At 45.1% G+C, this 19,717-nt stretch overlaps 4 protein-coding genes across 4 annotated transcripts; 2 read left to right on the top strand and 2 right to left on the bottom strand.

Annotated features, from left to right (window-relative positions):
• Positions 1–38: 38 nt before the first annotated feature.
• BYT42DRAFT_236538 (uncharacterized protein) lies at positions 39–2,695 on the top strand. Its single transcript, XM_051562643.1, has 2 exons — positions 39–2,211; positions 2,317–2,695. The coding sequence occupies exons 1-2, from the start codon at positions 354–356 to the stop codon at positions 2,454–2,456; spliced, it is 1,998 nt and encodes a 665-aa protein (XP_051426280.1). The 5' UTR covers positions 39–353; the 3' UTR covers positions 2,457–2,695.
• A 6,171-nt stretch (positions 2,696–8,866) lies between these two features.
• BYT42DRAFT_560209 (ribosome 60S biogenesis N-terminal-domain-containing protein) lies at positions 8,867–15,532 on the bottom strand. Its single transcript, XM_051567215.1, has 16 exons — positions 15,389–15,532; positions 15,165–15,310; positions 14,984–15,091; positions 14,723–14,875; positions 14,584–14,650; positions 14,380–14,513; positions 13,908–14,311; positions 13,107–13,840; positions 12,263–13,030; positions 11,943–12,180; positions 11,479–11,878; positions 10,602–11,414; positions 9,823–10,524; positions 9,539–9,754; positions 9,249–9,452; positions 8,867–9,166 (listed from the first exon to the last, which is right to left on the bottom strand). Exons 1-16 carry the CDS (start codon positions 15,504–15,506, stop codon positions 8,978–8,980), a joined length of 5,394 nt encoding a protein of 1,797 aa, XP_051426279.1. The 5' UTR covers positions 15,507–15,532; the 3' UTR covers positions 8,867–8,977.
• A 1,016-nt stretch (positions 15,533–16,548) lies between these two features.
• BYT42DRAFT_543764 (40S ribosomal protein S7) lies at positions 16,549–17,232 on the top strand (the record flags this gene model as incomplete). Its single annotated transcript, XM_051565714.1, has 2 exons — positions 16,549–16,781; positions 16,881–17,232. The coding sequence occupies 2 exons, from the start codon at positions 16,549–16,551 to the stop codon at positions 17,230–17,232; spliced, it is 585 nt and encodes a 194-aa protein (XP_051426278.1).
• Positions 17,233–17,441: 209 nt separating this feature from the next.
• Positions 17,442–19,578, bottom strand: BYT42DRAFT_543763 (uncharacterized protein; the record flags this gene model as incomplete). The annotated part of the gene is made up of 9 exons (XM_051565713.1): positions 17,442–18,064; positions 18,139–18,333; positions 18,399–18,406; positions 18,478–18,547; positions 18,598–18,695; positions 18,763–18,872; positions 18,934–19,052; positions 19,138–19,369; positions 19,432–19,578. 9 exons carry the CDS (start codon positions 19,576–19,578, stop codon positions 17,442–17,444), a joined length of 1,602 nt encoding a protein of 533 aa, XP_051426277.1.
• Between the last annotated feature and the right edge of the window lie 139 nt (positions 19,579–19,717).

Raw genomic sequence — 19,717 nt, 5'->3', positions numbered from 1 at the left:
AGCAGGTCATGTTGCTGTCAAAGGGACGGTCGATCATATTTTGCATCAACAAAAATTTGATAGGGTTATTTAGCATAACTGGTATTATCTTTTCTGTTCATCAATATGGAGTTGGAAGCGAAAAATAAGGTCATGCGTCTAAAAAGAGTAATGACCCAATCTGATGATCTAAAAATGCCATAAACGACATGCTGGAAAAAAAACAATAATAACAAGAAAGGCTTGCATTTCTCCCCAATTTTTTTTTTTCGGATCTTGTGTTCTTTAGGATTCCCGATCTTTTACGACATCCGATACCCCTTTTTTCTGCTGTTCAAAAGTCCCACTCGCTTGCTCATATATATACTTACTTCATGGCAGTCGAGAACGATATCTCTGACGAGACCATTCAGCAAGATAGGCGGGCGCAGATGATCTCGGACGACGAACTCGGATATTCACGCCATCCAATAACGTACCCTTCCGCCGGCATCACTCTTGCACACACGGTTGCTGGGCCGACCAAATCGCCTCCTCCCGTACTCATGCCTCGACCGATCCCGGCCGTAGCGCCAACCCGAAAACTTATTATGCAAACGAGCGATCCATCTCCGTCACCCGACCCTCACCCTCCTGCAACTGATACGACAATGACGGTGCCTGTCATCGATTCCCCGACGCTGCCTTCCTCGGAAACGGCGGCGACAACGACGGCACGACAAAAAGAATCGAGCGTCATGAAGATGAAAGAAAAGATGCCATCGGAGAACCCCAAGGAGCGCAGTGGTCCAACATTAAATACAGACGACGACATGGGTGCACAAACCTCTATCGTCACGCCAACCAGTGAGAGTAAATCTCCTCACTACGTATCGGCGGACGACGAAACGTCTGTGCGACCGACCCCGAGCGTTTTGGTGAGAAAATCTACCGATGCTCTGACCGCCGAGCCCCTACCTCTTTCCTCTCGCTCGATCACGTCTTCTGTCCCCACTACGATACCGTTATCTGGCCACCCCAAATCCACCCGTCTCGCTGCCGATCTCGCTAAATCACCCAAATTCGTCACCTTTTCACAGTCTCCGCAGAATTTACCTTTACCTCCTTCCTCGGCACCCACGCTTCCTACGGTGACGGTTTCTTCTGCCGCTTCCGACATGTCTATACTGCAGAAGAACAAAACAGCTTCACCTTTACCAGCGTCATCGACCGGACAACCCCAAGTGTCGTCCCAACCGTCCCCACTGACAAATCCGAGCCAACACTCGGGTATGCCAAAAGACTACGAGTCACTCATGCAACACAATAAAATGTTGCAAAATCAAGTGGATAATTTGCTTCGAGAGCGCAACGAGTTGAGACACCGACAAGACGATATGCTGAGTAGATTGCAGAGTTTGGAGCAGTTATTAAAATTGGATGTACCCCAGCAAGGACGATCGGCCGCACCGTCTTTGGAACATCCTTCCACAAATGAAACCGTTCGTCAGAGGAATGAGGATCAGGAGAAGAATGAATTCAAATCACCCAAACCACGACCCAGAGCACACGATGGACCGGTCCAACCGACTCCTTCTTTGTCTGACCCCAACTCGCGACACGGGGCTCCGCCAATGTCGCCGTATGCCAATCATCCTGCCCAAAAACAGGCCAAGCGTTATCGAAGTCGAAGTTTACCGCGTTACGTCTCCGAAGAAGCGACATCGCGGTGTCCGATGGATCGAATGTACCCTATGCCACCATCAAGGTACATGGATGCTATGCGCCATCGACCGTATCGCTATATGGACGAGTTTTATGATGATGGTTACGACCGTGTCCATGGAGACAGTGAGCGTGATGCGTATGAAGATTATTACAACGAAGCGATGCTGGGTGCGATGCATGATGAACCGGAAGAAGAGGCATGGGATGAAGCCGAGTATATGATGCATCATCCTTCGGCACATCTTCAGTACCCTGTGCCTTTTCCAATGTTTCCTGTCTCCATGATGCCGCCGCTGCCTCCTCGTCTGACTCGACAAAGGTCCCGTGGCCAGTCTCGTTGGGCACCGCCCGCTCCACCGACCGACAAACCTTGCCGATCATCGATCCGACGACGTCCAATGTCTTCCGTTGCGTTTGCGCGAGAACCACCTCCACCTCCACCCCCCATCTCGGCTCCACCACCTTCCACTTCGGCGGCTGCTCCACCACCCCCACCTCCTCCTGCACCACCGATCCCCTACCCTGGTATGCACTGGTCTGATGCGTATGAATATGGTATGGATCCCAATTACGTAAGCATGATGGACGCTTTAGATTCTTACATGGCTCCACCCTATTATGCCATTCCAGGTCCACCCCCGCGGCGTTTCGATGATATGTACGATGATTATCGCCCACCCCGTCCCAAACTTTCCGGTAATCCATCAATGCGTAACCGAGGCCTCGAACGGCGTATGAGCCGTCATTCGCTTTACGGATCCTCCATGTAGACAAGCCCGCATTTGTTTGAGGCACTTGCTTCACGAAAAAAAGAAGAGAAGCGCTGACGAAGAGAAACAATGTTGAGCAATGAGAAACATTTTAGGTTTATTATATATACATATTTTTTTTTATCATCGATATGAATCATTATTATGGGAAAACGTGGTGTATCTTTTGTATATTTTGTCGTTTTAGATAGGTCAAATACGGATTGTTATAATAAAATTTAGAGTTGAATGCATACAGCAATTTTGTAGCTATTCGTTTTTCTTTTCATTTGGTTGGAATGCATATACGCTTGATCGAATCGGGTAATGCTTTCCTGATTGCCGAATCCATTCACGCTTATCTACATTGTCGTATGGTGCCAAATATTCTCACATTTATTAATGTTGCCTGAGCTTATAATCGTAAGATTTAACTCGAGCGGCTGACTATGATAAACTGTAGCCTATAAAATATATGCCAATGGAGCCTTCTGCTTTGCGATCACGATCGACGATCCATGACGTACACTCCACAATAAGCAGTGATCACTCTGAAACAAAGATCTTATTAGTTAGGGCAGACATTTAGTATTCAATTATGCGCGCATGCATAGCTTGAAGCAAAAAAAAAAAAAAAGAAAAAAAAAAAGAAAAAAATCAGTAAAGAGCCAAGCTGAACAAATTGTAAATCAGACGCTCATATTCAATTCCATGTCCTTCCTCTGGTTATCAGAGATTATCATTCGGCATCCATGCGGCTTCTTATCTTGACCATTCAACCGAAACGAATGCTTTGCCGATTGTATTTTCTGAGCAGGAAAAACGTTACTAGTGATAATTATAATCCATGATGGCTATTAGCATTCTCTTGCAAGTCAATGACTTATGAAAACAAAATAAAATGGCGAACTTGCTTATACCCGTACAGATAACGTTGCGTCCGTTTACATGCAATTAGTCTGGAATATAGCACAAAGTTGTTTAGCATTTTCGGAATCATCCGGATATTCCATTGCAGACTGAAGAATTAGCATTTGTTTTCTAGTTGCATGAATATTGGATTGACGGTCTTGATGACACAAAATGGCCGGCCGGCAACGGCAGCAAAGAGAATAATATTGCATTAAGTTTCGCCCAGGGAACGGACCGTTTCAACTATTTAAACAAGAGGAAACAAGTCATTGAAAAACACCAACATATCCAACCTATCCTTCGCATTATGGCAAAACACGCCTTGACACTTTTATTGGCTTTCCTTGGAACATTCAACATGATTACGGCCGAGTGGATCGGCAAAGCGCCCCTATGTCTGCATGTAGCACAGCCCTGCCCAATTACTTCGGGTATTACCCCGTTATGCTACGCAGGTACAGCAGAAGAGGCCAAGAGATGTCCACCAGCATGCGGTGACTTTGGCGATGATTGTGATCCCGTCATGGGTGGCTTTAAACAGTGCTGTATTCCACTTTAAAACATGTACACATTTTTTAGGGCTGTTTTTGTGCTTTCTTGGCGTTTACTTTACATGTCATTGATACATAAATAAAGCCTGCCCTCCTGTCCTGTTAACATAAAAGTTGTTGTAAACTGGAAGACACTCCGATTAATGTAATGAAGCCTTGTTCGTCTGTAGTTCGCTACAAAAGGTTACAATGTCGGTAGAGTTTTGGCAGATGGCGATACGTTCGAAAATCATGTTAATGAACTGAGTGCAAAAACGTAGTAACTTGTCCTGAGCTTAAGAAAAGACGCTCACAGGAAATGAAATCCTTTCTTCTTTTTTTTTTTTGGTTTTTTTTTTTTTGCGATCCACGATCCACGATCGACGGTCTGTCATAAACAATGTGATCATTCTGAGACCAAGTGTTTAAGTTAGAGACAATTTATCTAATCAAGTACGTGTTAATAGCAGTAGAAGTAACTTTGCATCCGTGTGAACATGCTAAATACATTTGTCTAGCATTTTTTGGAATCATCCGGATCTTTCACTGCAGACTGAAGAATTAGAGTCTGTTTCTAGCTGTCGGTCTTATATGACACAAAGCGGCCAGCCGACAGTGGCAGCAAAGAGAATGGCGTTGTATTAAATTTTGCCTAGGGAAGCTGACCATTCAAACTATTTAAACAAGAGGAAACATGCGTTGCTAAATACCAACATATATACATCACCTTATCCTTTCGCATTTATGGCGAAGCACACATTGACACTTTTATTGGCTTTCCTTAGAATTTCCGACATGATTACGGCCGACTGGATTGGTGATGCGCCCCAAATTGACGGGTCCAAAGCCCTGCCCATATAGTGCCAGCATTACCCCGATATGCTATGCACGTACAGCAGAAGAGGCCAAGAGATGTCCACCATTTTGCGGTGACTTTGGCGATGATTGTGATGCCGTTCTGGGTGGTTCTAAACAGTGCTGTCTTCCCCTAAATATGTAGGTTTTATTTAATAGCGTTTTTGTGCTTTGTTCGCGTTCACTTTCATGTCACTGATAAATAAAGCCCGTGTTACTATCATAAGAGCTATTGTATTTGGCAGACACTCCAATTAATTTAATAAAATGAATTCTTTTTATATATTGTTGTTGTTCTAGATAGGTCAATAGGTATTATATAAAAAGTAGAATTGAATGCATTCAGCAATTATGTAGCTATTCGTTTTTCAACAAGTTTGGAATGGATATGCGCTTGGTCAAATCGGGCAAGACATTCCCGATTGTCGGGTCCATTACACGCTTATCTGTGCGTGCTGCCAACCTTGTGTTTCACATGAACGGGAAGTTTTTTTTTTTTTTTTCACATTCATCAATGTTGTCTGAGCTTGTAACCGTGTATTTTATTTTATTTTTGAGCTAGTGCCGAAAATATACGGTAGGAAATCGAGATGAGGGCTCTAGTCCCGATGATCGGACCTTGAGCGGGGCTAGTAGCATGTACTATTAAGAATGCGACCGTGTTCGCCAAGGAGATCTTCGGGCGGCTGACCGTGGAACAATCAAGATATTGTAGCCGTAAAAGCATGTACCCAATGGAACCTGTTTTTTTCTAGCCCTCTTTTTCGATCCACGGTCCACGGCCCATGATAAAAGAAATGTGATCACTCTGAAACCGGTGTTTTAGTGAGGAAAACAGATTTATTCAATCATACCCTACGAAAAACATGAAAAAAAAATCAGGAAAGTACCAGGCTGAACAAGTTGTAAACCAGCCGCTCGTATATCCCTTCCTCTGGCTATCAGAGGTATTCACTCGGACATCCATGCGGCTCCTTATTCTGGACCATTCAACCAGCATGGATGCTTTCCCGAGATAGACATAATTGGAGGCGACCATCAACAAACCTTGCAAGTCACTGAATGATGAGACCAAAACACAATACAAAGTAACCTGCATCCGTCTAAACATGCAATCAGTGATGAAGATAGCACAGCATGGTTCAGCATTTTTTGCATTATCTAGGTCTTCAACCTGCAGATTGAAGTATGAGCATCTGTTTCTACAGGCAGAAATATCTAGTGTAGAGTACTGTATTGATGATATAAAGCTGCAGGCCGACCACGACAGCAAGGAGAATGACATTGCATTAAGTATTCGCCAAGGGAACAAATCGCTTAAACAAGAGAAAACAAGCATTGCGAACTACTAACATGTCATATCCAATCTTCCCTTTCGTATTATGGCAAAGTACGCGTTGACACTTTTACTGGCTCTCCTTGGAGTTTTCAACGTGATTACGGTCGAGTGGTTTGGCGATGCGCCCTATGTCTGACGGAACCGGAGCCCTGCCTAGATAATTTTCACCTTATCCCAGTATGTTTGGCAGGTACAGCAGAAGAAGCGAAGAAATGCCCACCAAAATGCGGTGATTTTGGCGATGAATGTGATGCCGGCTTTGGTGACATCAAGCAGTGCTGTATTCCGCTAAGACCGTGGCTTTATTTGGTATGCTTTCTTGGCGTTCACTTTTATGTCACTGATAAATAAAGCCTATGTTGCTGTGATAAAGCTATTGTAATCAAAAAAATTCTTGTCCACCTTTAGGTTCCCTATAAGACGTTAGAATTTCAGTAGTGCTTTGCCAGAGTGCAGGACGCAACTTGTTCTGAGCTTAGAAAAGCGCTCACAGGAAATAAAATTACAGTACCTACGGAATACGAGAAAAAATATCGACAAAATCTGCAACATGGAGGACATGCCCAGACAGGGCAGAGCTGGGAAATTTCACAATGGCACAAAGAGCCAAGACCCAAGCCCAGAAGCATGCCAAAAGAAAATATTTTTACGGTTTTGACGAAAAAGGCTAATTGCGATCGAAGATCGATGGAACACCAAGTCATAAGCACGCTTTAAGCCTAGCACTAGGCTCGATCATTGGTCACTTTTCGCGATCCCAAAAAAAAATTTCCCCATTTGCATCAACATCGAGAATTTGCACAAAAATGGCCTATTTATTCAGCGTACCTTTATTTTTCCCATTTCTTTTTGGGCTTTTTCTCGCCATTCGTTTATTCTTCTTTCCATTTGCCCATTGCCGTTGATTGAAACTACTGCTTATTTTTTCACTTACCACCCAGCAAAAACAGCAATGTATTCCTTTCAATCCATTGGCCCACACCATCACGCCATGAACCGTCAAAACACTCCCATCCATAGCGCCCAAGGCACCTGTGGCTCACCGTACACTTTGTCCCATTTCTGCCCCTCCTGCGGCGTTGACATCAACCGTTTTAGCCACGAATTCTGGTGCAGGTACTCGTAAAGGTTCGCAAGGCTCATCAGGAAATCGGATCCGTTGGTCTAGTCGTCTATTTGTAGTAGCATTATCATGGCATATTTCCACCCAATTGTACATGCTTTTTGTCTTTATCATTCTCTACTCCCTTCTGTCATTATCGTTATCACTGTCATCCGCAGTTGCTCTCCCATGCCTCATCGTCGAGAATATAAAAATAATTCTTTTCCTAATTTGTCTTGTTGTGAAATCCTCTACCGTTCATTATTAATGAAGAATGGATCTTTTAAAAATGCCATATCATGCTTATTCAGCATGATAGTTTCCATGATGACTCGCATAAAAAAATGAAGACAGCCATCGCCGAAAAAAAAAAGATCGGGGTTTCTCGGGAAACTGGACCCAATCAATGCCCAATTTTTTGTTTCTTCCTTTCTGTTTTGACGTGCACTAACGAATGTTTCCATCGAAAACGATGGAAAGAAAACAAAATCATGACCGGTCCCTACATGTGATTTAAACAAGCGTTTAAACGCAAATGGGAAAATAAAGGGATGCTTATGGACAACTATGATTTCAAATCGACGTCAATTGTTCAAGGAGTATTTTCTTCATCGTGCACCGGGATCGATAGACACACAGCATTTAGCGTAACTCAAAAAGAAAACAAAACATTCTAAGAATCTTTTTCTTCATAGTTTTGACTCGATCATCTTCAACGTTATGCTTTCTCGAGTCGCTCTCTACGATATGATTGGCCAATGATCATGTCAAGCCTCGGATTTCCATTCCGGCAACAACCGCATGTCAGTGCAACAACTGATAATGTGGATTCACATTCCGTACCTACCTTCGCTCGACAAACGACGCAATGTGTATCGTCTTTTCGGTTCGATCCAGTTCAGGCATGCAAAATAATCTCCAAGTATTGCGAATAATACAACGAGCTTCTACATTGCAATCTTTGAACAAAAAAAAAACATGTATAAAAAAATAACGTAGCAGGCTGGCTGTGTCTCTGTTTTTTTGTGTTATTTTTGTGTTCTTTAGCATGGCTTCGGTCGGTCCAAATATCAGGACAAGGTTGACTTGATAACAGATCACCAGTGGATCTTTTTCTTGTAACTTCGATGCCAGGACCCTCCACTTTGCATCTCCTCCAGTCACGCTTTTTATTCGCTCTTGGACCACTAAGTAGTCAACTTCCAGCAAAGACAAATTCAAGTACGATCAATGCAAGGTGACCTATTCAGGTTACTTGGTTTTGCCTTGTCAGTCCTCTTATCGCTCAAGGACATCAGATCTGCATCTTTCGGTTCAGGTTGATCAAAGTTTTGTTTTTGAAATTTTAGTGCATGATAGATGACTGGTTAGGTTTTGATCTTTACCTTTTATCGTTGGAATGTTTCCTAAATTGTCAAGATCAGCACAGCCATCGTACTAATAGACCAACACTATCAATTAAATCACGGTCTCCTCCCCCTGGATGAAGCCAAAGAAAAAAGAACAATGGTGGGTGCCAACATGGCTCACCTACTGCAAACAGCGAGCAATCGTTGGCTGGTATGCACACCACGGACGCCCACCAAGACTTTGTGGTATCAACAAAAAAAAAAAAAAAAAAAAAAAAAAAAAATGGTGCAGAATCAGATTTCTACGAAAGAAAAAGACAGGCGGGCTAAAGTTGGTCTATGGATGAGTGGATTTGATGTCATGCAAATATATGTATTTTTTTTATTTCTTCTACGGTGCAATAGATGGAAGTTGATGATAACAAAAAGAAGGAGGTAGGGATGGAGGAGTTTTTCTAGCGGATACTCAGGCGGGAGTTTGCTTTCTTCGTACCGAGTTCGGTTTGTTTCAAGATGGTTTGCCAAGATGCTCGCTCTTGCGACGATGCGCTCAGGGCCAACACTTGATAAATCCATGCCAATAAGCCGTTTTGTTTCACCAGTTCCACAGCAACATCCGGGATACCGGTTGCTTGCAACATGATCTGTTAAAACTCATGGTGTCAGATCGTGCATCATTTAAAAAAACTCTGCATGTTTCCCCAAACTCCAAAACGAATGGCTTACCTCGATGATCGCTTTTTTACTCGTGTCATCTGCCGCCACCGAGTTGTAAAAGGTGCCAAGGACATCCCAGACACGATGGCGATTAAAGACCTGGTAGTCATCAAAGGTTCGCATAGACGACGATAACACTCTGAGTAACCAAAGCCGTTCCCTCTTGTGGCCCGACGACGACGACGTAAACAGGGGAGCAAACATGGGGATATACTATACACACATTTTACCACGTTGTTGAGTCGCGTGACACATAAACAAAAACAAAAAAAAGATCGCCGAATTCTTTGTCAACTTACATCCAAATCGAAACTTGAACTCTGTGTTAACCATTTCAGAACGTGGGGCGCCATGTAGTGACCGGGGTGAAGGATCACGGATAAAGCATGCGCAACACAAATACACGTTGCTGCCGGGATTCTCGGTGGTACCAGTGCTTCCGATCGGCTAGTGATCGAATTTCGCAACCCATCCAACAAGAAAACAATTTGATCCTTTTCTCTAAACGCAGCGGTCTATATCCACCAGAAAATCCTGGTCAATTTTTACAACACCACAGGGCCATCACTTGCATCACACTTACATCGAGCATGACATAGAACTGGTCCATCATCTGATATCCGATTTTCCGGGTGTCTTCATTCGTGGTTGATAGCGCGACCAGTACCAGCCCGAGCCCGTTGCATTCAATGAACTTTCGGCAATCAATCACACCGCTCGCAATAAGGTTGGCAAACAACGGCAGAAAGAATCGGTAGTCGTATGTCACCACTTGGGTCTCGTCGGCTACCGTCTCGGCATCGTCATGTACGATCAAGCTGGCGTCCGCAGGGAAATGGGTAAAGGTATATTTCATCAAACCAGGATCGATCAAGCCAAACGTTTCCACCGAAATCGTCGACGCTTGGAGTAAAGTACCCGCTTGTGCCAGGGTTTGTCGCTGTTTATCGGATCCCGGACCCCATAGCAACATTTTTGCCATAATGGACGTTTGTCCGTGACGCTCGGTCGACATGAGAATCTCCAAAATACGACGGTCGGACAACGTCGTGGTCGCACTGTAGCTTGTCAGGATAGGATCCAACAGACCATAATGCTCGGCCAAGACGGTAGGCTGAATAAAGTGAAGAAGGTGGACTAATCGGATAATCGCCACGCGGTGCGCACTGTCGCACGGTACAACCACCTCCTTTGTCTCATCAAGACTTGAAGCAGTCAAGGTTTGGAACTGTTCATGTTCAAGCGTACGACGAAGATAGGTTTCAATCGGTTCCACTTTGGTGTACTAAAATGATCACGGGTGAATCCTTTTACTATTCCTGTACACATCGTTTAAGGGGTTTCTGGGCCAGACCCACTTACCTCTTGGTAGACTGCCTTCACCAGATCGCCGACAAACGTCATGGCTTTTGCATTGTTTATATTGTCCAACAGAGCCGTCAAGATGAAATCACGCACAGTTTCGGCATCCAAAGATCGCCAATGGAACTCGAGGTCCAAGAGATTCGAGACCGCGGTATACACGTCGTCGACCACCTCCATGTCGGACATCTTACTGCTGTCCATTTCCGTCGTCAACTGTTGCAATATATGCTCAAATGTCGATTGCAGGTACCGGTCACGTTCAGTCGGTTCGGATAAAAGATCGTAACCTAAACGCACGATACCGACAGCGGAAAGAGTCAAGGGCAACGGTTTCTTCTTTTCCACCATGGCCGCTACGTCCACATTGGCTTTTTGGCACGCCTCGGCAAGCGCTACGAGACTGATCGAGCTGGTGTGACCGTCCAGCATATACTGAACAATCGGTTTCGCACACGTCGTCAGCAAGGCGGAAAGAGAAGCGGCATGATCCGCCAAGTTGGCATTGTCTCTGGAGAAACCGTATTCCAACAACGGTAGCACATCGTTATTCAGTCGATTGGATGCTTGACGGTACTGCCAGATCTCTGCAATCACGCCGTACGTTTGCGGAGGCAGGGTCGCAGTGGCATCCGTATCCGATCGGCGACGAAGTTCAGACACAAGCGCAACAAGTAATTTGCTAACGTCGTCAAAGAGGCCAGCGTCTTTTCGAAGACCCTTGTAATCCAGTGTAAGCAGGCTTTCGATCAATACCGTGGTGTTGCCTGCGTCGGCCAGCAGGTCGACATACTGATGCGCAAGGTTCAAGAACTATTTCGCGACAAGGTTAACCCACCAGCCATCTCTCTCCATGATAAATCACATCGCCACTTACAAGTGCATCGAAAGGACGTTCCACGTGGGTTCCGTGCTCCAATTGTTGGACAGACGACGAAAGTATGGCGAATATCTCCTTGATACTTGGATGATCAAAAACAAGAGAGCGCAGTTTTCGCCAGGATGCATGCTCATCATTGGCTTGGCTGACGGTCAAACCGTGTCGTAACAGATCGAAGCAAGCCTTCAACAGAGATGCGGATATGGAGGTATCGGTAAGCAAGGCAACCGCCAGATGTTCCAACAAACAGGAAAGCGAATGCTTCAACTGGCGGGGCGACATGGTATCGATGGCGTGCGTTAACAGTGACACGACCACGGGCGTAAAACGGTCGTCGATCCAGGCATTATGGAACAGCGTGGCAAAAGGTATGGATTTCATCAAATGCACCATGCAACTAATGACAGAAATACAGTCGTGAGGCACAATGGGACTGGCTGCGCATGATTGCAACCACTTACCTATGATCATCGTCCAAAGACTCGATGGCCTGAATCTCCTTGTAATCAAACAGCGATCTTGCCAATGGATGACGTTCTGAAAGATACTCCACCAATGGTTCAAAGTTTGTCCAACCAAGTTTGGTCTGGCAATTTTCCGCCACCGACAAGAGGTGCTTGTCCAAAGCCGACACGGGCAACACAGACAGTATATCCACCATCTGTTGCTGTGCGGCTGCAACGTCTTCAACATTATTTTCTATACATATAAAAAAAAGAACGAGGAATATGGTCAGTCAGGTGATATGTCTCGTTTTTACCAGAGCGCTACAATCACTTACGACTCAAGAGAGCTTCCAAATTCGCCTCAGCATCCGTCTCGATACGCTTAGCAGACGACACGGGCGATAAACGACACTGCTTTAAGCACATTTCTGCTTGATGTATCAACTCTGCTGTTTTGTATTGAGGGATCGCATGCGGATCCAAGTTGCTAGTGGCCATCTCATCGTCCTCCATTGCTCGCAATCGGTCGCAGAGGGCCAATAGGTAATAGGGTGCTTTTTGTTTTGATTGCAACAGTACGATCAGCTTGGTAAGAAAAGCGATTACCGAACGTTTATGGTCTTTGACAAAACGCAGGTTCTCAAACAAGGTCAAGAGCAAAGGGCTGAAAGGGTGCGTGTACGCTCCCATGTCCGTCATGTCCTCCGTTTCACCGAGTAATGTCGCACTCAGCGACGTAGCCAGGGTCCGTTTGCGATCCTCCACGGCCAACAAATAAGTCTGATCCGCTGCCGTTACCAGTTGAACCAATTGATCTGTATACTTGTATTGCGCTTTGCCGAACCGACCGATACAATCATCCAAAAACTTTAGTACGGCTGTTTGCTGTTCGGTCATGGATAGGCTCTGTGCGTGGCGATGGTGGACGAAATTCTGTGGCAGTGCTGCCAACCATAGATCGATTTCTTCCGCATCGTGACGGAACAAGAACGAATCGGCCAATGTCTGATTGATTAATCGGCCCGTCAAATCGCGGATATGCTTATACGGCGTCTGTAAGTACAATGTGAGTAAGGTCGTAATATGCGTAAAAGATGTCTTGTCTGTCAAGAAGAAAAACAAAAAGTCAGTGATATAAATTTTTCAATGAGCCCAAAAATGATCGGATGGATTAAATACCGGCTTTGCTACTCCATTGAAAATCGGGCAAATCCAATAAGAATTCCAACAAATGAATGAGAGATCCCGGTCGAATGGAAAGGAGATCCACCGGAATGAAATGGGTCGGATCAATATTGGATTCCATGATGATCTCGGGGAGATGGGCTTGATAATAGCGAATCAGTCGGAAGGCTGCGTCCTCGAGCATTTGATACTGAGCGACGATTTCCGCGTCATCCTGCTGTTGTTGTTGTTGCTGAGTCGCCGAATCGCGTTTATTGGTGACTTGGTTGTAAATCGCATTGAGGATCTGGATTTCAGGTACACGACGACGTAAACCTTCACGCACATTCTCGAGACAGCGACGCCAGGCTGTGATGGATTGGCGTAGTTTGGCTTCGTTCGTGCCAGGGTATTCTTGGGATTTCTCCAACACACTGATCACATGGCGCATCGCTTCCGCTACTTTACCGTATTTTTGAAACGACACGGAAATGCCAATGAGCGTGGTATACCGTACGAGAGCACTGGCATGTTGCAACCCCTTGGTGCTCAACGAACGACCAAACACGTTAGGCAAGATGTTATCAAGAATCGTTTCTGCTTCCGGCGGCTCCGAAGGATATGTATTGTCGTTGCCATAATACAAGGGAGGGACCGGTAAATGAGTGATTTTCTGCAATAGCGTGACATTGGCAAGCCATTTCGTACTGAGACGAGGTTCGTATGTGAGGAACGTCTTTTGCCAATAGCTAAGGAAAAATGAATTGGTGAGTTTTTCAACATGCGCTAACGTCAACAACGTTTTTTTTTCTTTACCCTTGCACGAGTTCGGGACAAGCGGCGAGAATTTTGACGAGTAGTTCCTGTTGGCGCATATCATCGGTAGGTTTGAGCGAAGGAATGAATTTGGCGAGGACACGATTGTGGAGTTTATCGGATTTGGTTTCTTCTTCTGCCAAAGCGGTGGCCGGATACCAACCGGCGTCGGGGAAACAGACGCCAACACCAGGAACGCTGCATATAGAAATGAGAAAATGGTGCACCAAATCGGCGGGCACACCTGTTTCGTTCCCCCCAATGGATTCCGTTTCACCACGGGCATAGATCTTGGCCATCTTTTCCAAAATATATGGCGAAAAGAAGAAAGCTTTGGCACTGCGAGGCACCAGAGAATCCATGATCAAGTGTTCGTAAGTGACCGACAGAATTTCCTCAATCAACTAGAAAAACAGGAAACGATCAATTTCACATTCGTTCTCATTATGCTTCCAATTTCCCTTTTTCGTACCTGGTAAGCATCTTCGTGAATGTGCATGAATACGCCATGGGCAAACCCTTTGATGCTCAACACTTGTCGCTTGATCTCAGCATCCCCGTGAATGAAAAAAGCAAGCACAAACTTTACAAAGGATGTTCTCAAATCTACACAAACAACAAAAAAAAAAGTTGGCGTCTCTGAATTATCCCGTATTTGTCTCGACTGAGTACATACCATAGAGGAACCGATTAGGGTTCTTGCTATTTTTGCTTTGTCGATATCGCGATGCTCTCAGAAAACCCTACAAAATCCCGATGTTTTACATCAGACATCCATCATGCACCAATCTAGATGAAACACGTGTCGCGAGTACCTCGGTTTGAAAATTGAACATTTGGAATAATTCTCTGGTCGTGGTTTGCGAGAATGAGGCAATGGCGACAAGGATGCGGAACATGGACTGGCATTTGGCGATACTGGTCGCGGACAATCCACGGTAAATGTAATGAATACGACGCTGCATGATGTAAGAAAAAGGTCAAGGATAATATAAGCATTAGCAATTAATAAATTGAGGCGGTTCACTTTGACAAGGCAAGTGTGTTTGAGGAATAATAATAATCAAAAAGGATATAGTTTGACACAGTTCAAGACCGAATGGACGCAGAATGGGCGTATCGCAGAGTCGAATGAATAAGCTGATCACGTCTGGCACGAGACATTCCAGATTTTGGATGTTGGCCTACAATAGTAAAGTGCATGAGTGAGGGTGGATTTCGTCAATGAGAGTGATTTCCATGGCTCGTTCAACTGACCGAATTCTGATAATCCCAAAGTTCGACGAGTTCAGACGGATCGTTGCAACTTTGAACATATTCCACAAGAACGCGGGTCGTCGGTATAGTTGGATCCACACGCACTTTGACAGCCGCAATGAGTTGCGTACGAAGAATAGAAAGCGCTATAAAAGAAAAAGGGTTCCCCTGAAAGTCAGGTTCTTTGCGTTCTCGAGAATGCATCCAAAAAAGTTGGTGTGTACCTTTGACCAAGACGGACCAATCGCGCAATTGCATGACATGGTGGATCTGGTTCGGATCGACAAAGACATCGGCTGACTCTTTTGCTGCCGAGCCATCGTGCTCCTCTTTAGTAGCCATGACCTCTTTTTTGCAATCGATGAACGTCTTTCGGGCCACTCGAGGTTTTTTCCCTTTAATTTCCAAAATTAAGCTGGGTGGCTTGGAATCGCCCTGTGAGACTGTGCAATTGCATGAATTTTCTTCCTTTCTCAGCCCATAGACGTTGAAGCCTTGAAGCCTCGAATAGCCTTAAGTAAGATAATTTTTCATTCCTGAACTTGCCGATGTATACTTTTAAAGATACTAAAGAAGGCTATATACAAGCGCATTTTACATCAAAGTCGTCCCCATTAGCTAAAGAGAGATGGCGGACCTGAGAGCATGCTGGCACCAAATAGTCCACTTTATGACATGATATCGCATGGACAACCTTGAACTTTTTCCATTAGGTAGTTGGTAAATTGATGCCCTTATTAGTTGCACGCTTTCAACTTGCTTGTGGATCCTACTTGGGTGAAATAAGTTTTGGACAAGACCGTGGCGGGGTTTGAATTATGTGAGGAAGAGAGCGGATGGGATTCCCCACTGCGGTCAGCAAAAGTGAAGGAAGCCCTGCCCAACCATTGATCTTCCTCTTTTCGCATCACGTACGTATAGATTCCGTTATTATAGGGGATGACAGCAGAAATAGGATGATCGATGGATGAGAAGCTCGGTTGGATGGATGATGGATGAAACTAGATGGGAAAAAAAATTGAGCGTGGATACATTGTCGTAGCGACATGAACTCGATTGCTAGGATACATTTTTCCCAATGGACTGAGTTCCTCTACGCATTGGAATGAATTCTTCCCATTTCAAAAGGCACTGGCTGCATCATATGTGAAAAAGAACAGGATTGGGGGGAAGGGGCCCTTTTGGGGGTGATTGGAATGGCGTCAAAGAAAATCTGGAATTGTCACATCGATACTAACCCTGTGGTGTCTTTTTTTTTCTCTCTCTTTTCTCTGTATGATATGATATCCATTCTCAATTACTGTCTCGTCGACATTCCATCTATCCCCGATTTGACCGCTCACGCCGTTGTATCAATATTCGATGTCGCCTTTCAGTTTACAACATGGCTGCTCACAAGATCGTCAAGCCCGCTGGTGCGGCTCCTGCTGACGAATTCGAATTGTCCATTGCTCAGGCTCTTGTTGACTTGGAAAACAATGTTCCTGAATTGAAGAAGGATTTGCGTCCTCTTTACATTACCGCCGCAAAGGAAGCCGATATCGGTGCCGGTAAGAAGGCCATCATCGTCTTTGTTCCCGTCCCCTTGCAAAAGGCTTTCCAAAAGGTCCAGAGCAGGTAAAGAATTCATTCGCGCGATCCAAACGAAACAAAAAATCGGATATAAGGCTATGGCTCGAAAGCAACATGAACTTATTCAATTTGAATGGTTATTAGATTGACCCGTGAGCTCGAGAAGAAGTTCTCTGACCGCCACGTTGTGTTCATTGCTCAGCGTCGTATTTTGCCTGTTCCTGGTCGCCGCACCAACCCCAAGCAGCCCCGTCCCATTTCTCGCACCTTGAAGGCCGTTCACAGCGCCATCTTGGACGATCTCGTCTTCCCTACCGAAATCGTCGGCAAGCGTCTCCGTGTCAAGGTCGATGGTTCCAAGACCCAAAAGGTCTTCCTCGACACCAAGGATGCCACCTCTTTGGAATACAAGCTCGACACCTTCTCTGCCGTCTACAAGAAGTTGACCGGCAAGGACGTCGTTTTCGAATTCCCTGCTGTCGTTGATGTCATCTAAAAACCTTTTAATCAGCATTTTTCATGCATCCCAATAAAAACACCAAAACTGCAATCCATGCTACAGCTAGAAAATGAAAAGATATACAGCTTTTTTTTTATTTTATTTTATTTTAGTCACCATGGATTTGGTATACAATACAGGAGAGATCAAGTAAGTATTAGCGGAGTAAGAGAACAGAAAAAAAAGGCCTACACTGGGGGTTTATATTAAGGATGTGGTTGTTGTTGCTGGTTATGATGTTGACCGAGGTCCCGCATACGGTCCCAAATATCCGCAGGATGTTTGACCGACGATGGTTCGTCCTGACGGGATTGAGCATGGTCGGTAGCGGTGTAAGTTCGTGTGATGTCTGGCAAGGGCACCGCCGTCGCGGTTTCCTCGTCTCGTTTTTCGTTGGCGTTGTACACGAACAAGGGATAGTCATCGTCGGGTTTCACATAAGGTTGATCGGACGACAAAGCGCCAGGAAGCCAGCGTGGATTGGCGGTTCTGGCCTTTCTACGTTGACGACGTCGGTAGAAAAAGAAGGCCGCGCCCAGAATAAGAAAGAAGCCAAACAGTGAGAACGAGATACTAAATCCTTTCTTTTTCTTATCGTCAGCCGGATCGTTGGCCCACGGGTTCTCAATGACAGTGGTGTCGTATATCATTGGCTTGGTCCCCGCGCCTTGATTCGTTGATGGTAATGGAGGAAACTCGTATCGACATTCTGGTTTCGCTTGGACCTGATTTTGACCTGACATGGAATCGACCCATTCCCACGACTTCATATCCAAAATAGCCACATCGTTCACAAAGACCGGTGCTTTGTCAACCACGTCGCTGTAACCTAGATACACGTATCATCCCATCAGCCTACAGAAAGCGTGTCGCTTTTTCTCGCTTTGACAATTTTTTGTTTACCTAGCATGACCAGCATGTAGTTGCCATGGGTCACGGCCCGGTGACCGGCGCGCGCGGTAGGCGGCGTTCCTTTGACAGACGGCTTGGACCACCGTAATTTGCATGTATCCAATACGTAGACATCGTTATCTGCCGTAAAATTCGTCTGATCAAGATGGTGACCACCATAAATAACAATTGATCGACCATCAGGAGCTGCAAAACGAGTTGGTTAGTTTGCCTTATTACCTATCCGTTATTTTAACTTGTATCAATTTTACCAATGACACTAGAATAACTGCAACGCAAGGCATGAGATTAATTATTTCGGACTTGAATCCATTTCGTTTCTATGCTTACTCGAGTCGTGGATTCGGAATATCACCAATGGTTTCCATGCTCACCGCCTTTTTCTCAACGGTATCAAACACTAATAAGGTGTGAGTTGAAAGCTCAAAGTATACATTGGCACCAATTTACCAAGGACACTATGGAAATCGGCAAACGCCTCAGACCATGAATTGTCGCCTGTATTCTGAGCTGCTGTCCGTCCTCCCATAATAAATAACTGATCCATTCTGTATGCAGTTGAGTGTCACAGCTCGACAAGGAAAACGAGTTATGTGGCTGTCATGGTTAGCTTACATTAGATTGGCCGAATGGGCATAGCGTGGAGGACGAGGACCGTAAGGCTCCGGCACAGAATACTGACTCCAAGAAGACGATTGGGTATCAAAAGTATAAAAGTCGTTGTACTGCAAAAATAACTCATTAGCTTCTGTTATGATGACTGACTGTTTTGTTTTACTGGCGTACATAAGCTTTAGTAGAATCCTTCGCGGATCGACCGCCGTAGAACCAGGTCATGCCCGTATTGTTATTGGCATTGGCGGTCATTTGGGCGCGTGGCAATGGCATGATTCCTTTCACATTGACTACCGATCACGGTGGTTTGATAAAAAAAATATTCAGCGAATGCGCGCTTTGCTCAATAACCGTGACCAAGGGCATGGGACTTACCTGTACTCCATTGACCGGCGGTATCGTACATTGCTAAATATGCCATCTGCTCGCCGCCTCCGTCGCCCGCTTGCACGTAAATATTGTTATCATTGGCACCGCGGAATCCTACACCGTATAAAAATGGTTGAAATGATCCAGCCGGTGGCTGGTAGTTGGCAGGCACTTCCCAGTGGGGTTGAGCGGCCACTAGATCCTTGGATAGATCCAAATGCCACATATCCGGCGCTTCCTAAGCTTTTCCATTTAGTATACAGTTGAAAGATCCATGATGGATGAGCAAGGTAGTTTTACCAGGTTGCCGCCCGTAACGTAGAGATCGTTATTAATAGCGATGGCCTGAAAATCAAATCGATCCACAGGGCCATCAGCTCGAATCAATGGCACACAGGCCAGAACCGCGACCCCGAGGGTTATTAGCTTTCTTCGATAATGCAGCATGTTCTTGCGCAACAAAGAAAAGAAAAACCAGCGCTTTCAAAATAAAAGGAACCTTTTTTTTTGAAATATAAAAAAGTCTGCCAACAAGAAAACGAGGATCTTAAATCTTTGTATTACGGGTTGGGTCAACGTTGCACTG

The sequence above is a fragment of the Radiomyces spectabilis genome, assembly GCF_025331425.1.
Source record: "Radiomyces spectabilis strain NRRL 2753 chromosome Unknown BYT42scaffold_3, whole genome shotgun sequence".
In the NCBI taxonomy this organism is placed as follows: domain Eukaryota; kingdom Fungi; phylum Mucoromycota; class Mucoromycetes; order Mucorales; family Radiomycetaceae; genus Radiomyces; species Radiomyces spectabilis.
This window is presented reverse-complemented; position numbering and strand designations above follow the sequence as displayed.

Coding starts and splice junctions, on each gene's coding strand:
- BYT42DRAFT_236538 (XM_051562643.1), top strand. CDS start 354: ATGGCAGTCGAGAACGATATCTCTGACGAGACCATTCAGCAAGATAGG. Junction 2,212..2,316: donor ACCACCGATCCCCTACCCTG/GTATGCACTGGT, acceptor ATGCCATTCCAG/GTCCACCCCCGCGGCGTTTC.
- BYT42DRAFT_560209 (XM_051567215.1), bottom strand. CDS start 15,506: ATGGCTACTAAAGAGGAGCACGATGGCTCGGCAGCAAAAGAGTCAGCC. Junction 13,031..13,106: donor TCAATGGAGTAGCAAAGCCG/GTATTTAATCCA, acceptor TCTTCTTGACAG/ACAAGACATCTTTTACGCAT. Junction 9,755..9,822: donor AGTTCTATGTCATGCTCGAT/GTAAGTGTGATG, acceptor TGGTGGATATAG/ACCGCTGCGTTTAGAGAAAA.